The sequence below is a fragment of the Atta colombica genome, unplaced genomic scaffold, assembly GCF_001594045.1.
Source record: "Atta colombica isolate Treedump-2 unplaced genomic scaffold, Acol1.0 scaffold257, whole genome shotgun sequence".
NCBI classification, from domain to species: Eukaryota; Metazoa; Arthropoda; class Insecta; order Hymenoptera; family Formicidae; genus Atta; species Atta colombica.
Genome location: NW_017259356.1, coordinates 10,136 through 16,032, shown reverse-complemented (window position 1 = coordinate 16,032; position 5,897 = coordinate 10,136). Strand labels below are relative to the sequence as shown.

Genomic DNA, 5,897 nt, shown 5'->3' with positions numbered 1-5,897 from the left:
TATATATATATATATCCCACCTTCTGTCGAAGAATTCATGCTGATATCATGTGATATGCATTACTTATAAATTTAAATGTAAATGTTCCAATATAACATTTCATCAATTTTGCTTCGTCTGAACTTCATTTCAAATATTTTATCGATACTGAGCGTCATCGATAATAGAGCACTTTCCATATTTAAAATAAAAATAATTTTTTTAAAAGAGACCCCAAATTTGTACTATTTATTTTCTTATATGATACATTATATATTACTGGTGTAAATTAATAATATTAAAACTATTTATTTACATATGTATGTGTGCGCGCGCGCGTGGTGTGTGCGTGTGTGTGTGTGTGTGTGTGTGTGTGTGTGTATATATATATATATGTGTGCGTGACATGTATACCATTCACCTACTAAAATTAGAAAAGAAATCTTTTTTAATTAAAATTAAAATAAGTTTCTTTCTGTATTAAAATTTTCAATTAAATTAAATATTTAAATATTGAAATATAAATTTAATTCTAAACTTTAATAAATTTTTTAAAACTTTTTTTTGATAAATTCCTATTAATAACCTTACATGTTTAATCTATTTAACGTAACTGTCACAATAATAAATCGATATATGACATTGAGATAATTAATTAGCATCACGAAAAAAAGGTAATATTTTCTTCATTTATAAAGAAAAAGGAAGAAGTATGGCAACTATAATTAAAAATAACAGATTTGTACATAAAATAAATTTAGATTCTTATTCAAGAGGACTAAGAATATAAAAGGTTGAATATAAAAGGTAAACAAAGTATGAAATAATCTTTTGGTTATTTGAAAATGGACTTTGCGCGAAAAATCGGTAAACCTGAGCAGCCTCGAATTTGGAAAAGGGTTCGTCAACCACTTGTAACAACTAGAGATAACCTTCTCTCTGGAGATACATCTTTTTCGGAAGATCATAGCTTCATAAATTGGAAGAAATGGCTCGCCGACCATAAGAAGCAAAATCGTTACATCGAATTTGTTACCGGACGTTCGCAGGGCGAACAGCTACAAAATTCCTCGGAAAATTTTCGCTCTTTCGTTGAAATGAAAAACCTGATGGAATATACTGCCATACCCATAGTCACCGATAAGTATCGTGGTGGACCGGAATTTTGGAAAACGCCCGAATTCCTTCCAGATCGTGGCAAGGCTTGTCTACCGAAAGTATCCTTGACTCTTAGCAAAAAGGACTTGACTCTTCCTTTGGATTTAATGCATGTTGGAATACCAGACTTAATTAAAAAGGAACGTGATCTTGTCCCTCAAAAAAGGGAGAAATTCTGGAAACGTAGCGAATATCTAAAGATGCGTAAACTCGAACTTGCTGAAAAAATCGCATTGCCTAAGGAGCCAGAAATGGCAACATTAGCTATTCAAGGACATTGGGTATTCAAGGGCTGTAAGAAAAAGAAAGTATCATTACTACAAATTCCGCTGATAACTATTGCAGAATCTGAAGATGAGTCTCACAAGGTCGCTGATCAGGCAGTGATTCTAAAGATTCAAGACCGAGAATTCGTCTGGCAGAAATCTCTCTTCAAAAAAACGGAGCCAGTGGACACCGATCCTATTATTTGGTCTCTGACTTTTACGAGTAAGACCGATGAACAAATCGAAAAAGAGATCGTCTTAGAAAATAAAGGAACCCGCGTTATAGAATATCACTGGCGATACTCGCCCGTTTCAATGTATGGCATGTTCTTTGAGAAGTATGGCAGTCAGTTCTTCTTCAACAAGACGAAAGGACTTATACTTCCAGGGCAGATCGTGAAAATCAAAGTATGGTATCGGTCCGAAACGTGCGGAGTTTTCACCGAATACTGGCGATTCATTACGGATCCAAAATTAAATTCCTCGACGTTTATGTTTCGATTCTGGGGCTATACAACCGATACTCGAAATATAGAATTGATCGATCACCAAATGATCGACGAATATCTGAATCGTTGCATTCGAGATTCAACAATACGTTCGATTATTGAGGAAATCTTAGATAGAGTAGAGCATAGTGAGCCACCAGAGCCCCCTTATAAGATGTTAATTTCACAAAATGACCTGTTTACCTCTCTGAATTCCTGTTATCATTATCATTCGAATATCGTAATGCAATTACAGAAAATATATTCTGATGTAACCAATGAAAGCACATTGACCTGGAATTTGTCGCTGGATTCTCTCCGAGATATTCTTTTACAGATAGAAGATACAAACTACAAACGCGACATGCTTGCCCGATTTAACGAACTTTGCAAGCAGAGTCTCAGACCAAGATTGTTTGAATCCGATGTTGAATATTATAATAAATATGACGCTGTGTATAATATTTTATGCGCATTTGCAAATCTGTTTGAAAATGAAAGCGAACTTGTGAAAAGAAACAGTCTAATACGAGAAGAGCCTACAACGCCGATAGAAGTTAAACAGAAATTGACGTCTTTGTCTCAAAGATCCAATAACATTTTGCAAGAACTACGTAACAAAACATTAAATGATCAACCAGAAACTATATTAGTACAGGAAGAAAATAAAAGTTTCGGTTTAAATTTACAACTTTACAGAGAAATATTTTTTATTCGCATATATAAAGCTTTGGAGGAAGCAATAGAACGAGTTTGCGCCAGTATTGACTCTTTCCATAGACTTAATGAGTTAAAGTTTAAAATATAACGTATCATATCTATTTTCAAATACAGATAATAAACTTCGAAACATTTAATAATTAATTTATACGAAATATATTGTACATATTTTGTTATTATAATGTAAGAGATTATTTTTATTTATGCATGTTGCGAAAATGGAAAATTATTTTAGATAATTTCTGTTAAAATGTTATAAGAAATTAAAAATGTTAGGTCTGTAGTAGTTTATTAAATTTAAAACAATATATAAATTTTTCTTAAGAAACAGCTAAAAATACCTGTTGTCCTCGTAAAGGTTGAACATTTCTCCAATTCAATTTTATAAATTCACCATTTTTATCCTTTAATTTTCGGAATTCATTAAGCTGGAAGTTTTATTAATTATATATTTATTATATGCGTTTTATCATTATATTTTTTTCTAATAATATCAATGTTCCATAAGTATCAAATATTAATTGTATCAATATCATAATGAGAAATATATAAAAGAAGATAATTATTAAAAAAGTTAAAATTTAAGTGATCTTTGTCGTTCATATATTTGATATAAATAATTCAAATTAAATAACTAACTTGACAAGATTGTATAGGAATAATGACTGGGAATACAATCCACGTAGCGCATTCCAAATTAAAATCTCCACTGTGGGATCCTTGATATATATAATAACTTGGACAATCTGTTGCTACTCGCATCCAAGATAAAGAATCTAAACAAAATATTATCAAATTTTAAACGCTATAAAACATATCATTCTATTCTTTGAATATTGAATTATTAACTTGCTGGAATATTTGTCTCTGAGCCAGCATTCTGAATATATTTTAGATTTTCAGAGATTCTTTCAAATTTGACATTGTTCCACTGATTGGATCCTGATTGAACCTATGAAATGAATTTATTAATAATGAATAAAAAATAAAATATAATTATGTATAAACAATATACCAAGAATAAATAAGTTAACACGCAAAGACCATCACGATGTTTTAAACATTCTTCGAAAGTAAGGTATTTTTGATTCCAATGCACTAAATGGCATTCCATGGAATACCTAAGTTAATTTCAGATAAAGTTCATTACGATATATATTAAAAGTTACACTAAAAAAAACTCGAACAAGATAAAGTTATATATGCAATTTTTTTAATTATATTATTGTAGATTGTTTTTCTTAAATTAATTAAAGTGTATTATTGTATCATATAAATTACATTGTTATGTATTATAATATAAATTACATTATATCATATAAATTACATTATTGTATATTTTACATAAATTAAAAGTTACTTGATAAGCATTCTTACCAAGTACCATTGATCGTATGTTCAGCACCTCTACAATCATCTTCACCCCAATGAAAATGTGCATCATGAAATTCGTATACGTTATTTATGAATGGCCCACCAGATACTGTTGATGGGATCCTATCGCCATTCAAAAAAATAATTGCTGACAAAAAAGTTTAATATCTAATCATCGTAACATAACGTTAATAAAATTATTTTAATAAAGTTACCTTTTTTACCGTCATTAAACAAAGTTGCATTTCCATCCTTTAACCAGTGGCCATTTAAAATTAATGGTGGAAATCTTGTACGTCGCACAATTTTATCGTTTAAATCAATCGGTGCCTGACCACATTTTAAATCTTAAAAAATATATTCCCATATAGTATATAATTTAAAACACGCATAACCTTATATCGCTACTATTTTTAATGTTTCACTTACCTGTAATTTTTATATAACTCGCCATTACTGTATTAATTAAAAATTATTTGCAGCGAAACAAAATATAATTAGAAAATTTGATACAAAATGTAAATTTATTTTAAAATTATGTGTAATTTTCCATTTTATATTAATTTAAATATAAATCTGATAAGTTACTAACTTTTGAAGTTGGCAGTTATACATATTATATGCAGTATATTATTTATACAGTTATATAGCCATATCATATATAGCCATAATCAAAAAGAAATCTGAGAGGGCATGAAGTCTTGTTTATTATTTAAGACCGCCTTAAGTATAAAAAATGGATCAAAATGGGAAAAAATTCGTCATTTTTTTGCTCTAGATTGAATACATTTATCCTAGATAGTCCTATTTTGATGTCAGATTCACATTCAGCGATACAAAATACATAAGAATAGCTGGATCTCCATCCCAGCACAGGATATTTTTTTTTGTGGGCCTATGTTATAATAATTGTAATTATATTTCATTAATATATAGTGACTATGCTAAGAATGTGTAAGTTAACTGAAAATACTTTTCAACTTTTGTCACCGTTATTTCTTGAATAATTCTACTATTTTGTGTGACTTATAATATCCACCTTGAATTATTTCTTAAAAAATATACTTTTATCTTTTTCTTAAAAACTAACAAATATATATTTACTAAATACACTTATTAAATTTGAAAATATGCATTATGTTTTAATCATTAAAAAAATTATACAAAATTTTTTTAATTTAGGTGTACTTTTAAGAGTTTGAATCTTTGTGATTGAATAATGCCCCGATCTACCATATATATTTAAAATTTAATAAAATTTAATAAAGTAAAACAGAAAGTTTTAATGTAATTCAGTAAATAAAGAACAAGTTGCGACAAAAAAATAGTCTTTTCTTACAACGTATAAATATATCTATTATTGTAACTTGTATTTTCTTCTAGATATCTGAAAGCAATAATTTAGGCAAGTTTAGACACGAATACAAGTATGCGGCCGGTTTTCTGAATGAAGATAAAGTAGGCATTTAGGTAGAGTTCGCACTTAAATGATTGGAATAGCACAAAGAAATTTGGACGCAATTATATCACATATGTTGGAAAGGAAGCAATTTGAAGAGGACATTTTCTCATTCCAACTGGGCTCATTATTCTACGAACGAAATGTCCGTGTATACCTAAGATATAAAAAAATAATCTATTTTCAGGAAATGCAAAATGAAATAGCTCAAGCAATAACTTTAAAACATGCCAAGTTATTGATTTACGACGCAGCTATAGTTGGTATATCCTAAAAAAGATGTTATGAAAAAGCGGCTGTGGCCAACTTTATTGCATCTAGTATGTAACTTGCTAATTTTTATTTTACATTAAACTCAAGGCTATATATAATGAAAGCCCCTATGTGTATATATGTGTGTGTGTGTGTGTGTGTGTGTGTGTGTGTGTGTGTGTGTGTGTGTGTGTGTGTGT

General features: G+C 29.4%; 3 protein-coding genes across 3 annotated transcripts in view; 1 reads left to right on the top strand and 2 right to left on the bottom strand.

The window, feature by feature from the left end:
• The window catches only part of LOC108689103 (carbonic anhydrase 1-like), a 1,412-nt gene extending 1,373 nt beyond the window's left edge, over positions 1–39 (bottom strand). Inside the window, exon 1 of the mRNA XM_018195729.1 lies at positions 21–39. Within this exon, the coding sequence (XP_018051218.1) occupies positions 21–39 (19 nt within the window). The remainder of the gene's footprint in view (positions 1–20) is intronic.
• A 786-nt stretch (positions 40–825) lies between these two features.
• LOC108689110 (MYCBP-associated protein-like) lies at positions 826–2,700 on the top strand. The gene has a single exon (XM_018195747.1). The coding sequence runs from the start codon at positions 826–828 to the stop codon at positions 2,698–2,700; it is 1,875 nt and encodes a 624-aa protein (XP_018051236.1).
• Positions 2,701–2,932: 232 nt separating this feature from the next.
• On the bottom strand, positions 2,933–4,440 carry LOC108689102 (carbonic anhydrase 3-like). The gene is made up of 7 exons (XM_018195728.1): positions 4,416–4,440; positions 4,202–4,333; positions 3,990–4,134; positions 3,628–3,733; positions 3,462–3,564; positions 3,252–3,388; positions 2,933–3,040 (listed from the first exon to the last, which is right to left on the bottom strand). Exons 1-7 carry the CDS (start codon positions 4,438–4,440, stop codon positions 2,933–2,935), a joined length of 756 nt encoding a protein of 251 aa, XP_018051217.1.
• Positions 4,441–5,897: the final 1,457 nt, after the last annotated feature.

Excerpts from the sequence above, each read along its gene's own strand:
- LOC108689110 (XM_018195747.1), top strand. The coding sequence starts at position 826 with ATGGACTTTGCGCGAAAAATCGGTAAACCTGAGCAGCCTCGAATTTGG.
- LOC108689102 (XM_018195728.1), bottom strand. The coding sequence starts at position 4,440 with ATGGCGAGTTATATAAAAATTACAG. Across the intron at positions 4,334-4,415 it reads GAGTTATATAAAAATTACAG|ATTTAAAATGTGGTCAGGCA; the intron begins GTAAGTGAAACA and ends ATATTTTTTAAG. Across the intron at positions 3,565-3,627 it reads TGTTAACTTATTTATTCTTG|GTTCAATCAGGATCCAATCA; the intron begins GTATATTGTTTA and ends TTCATTTCATAG.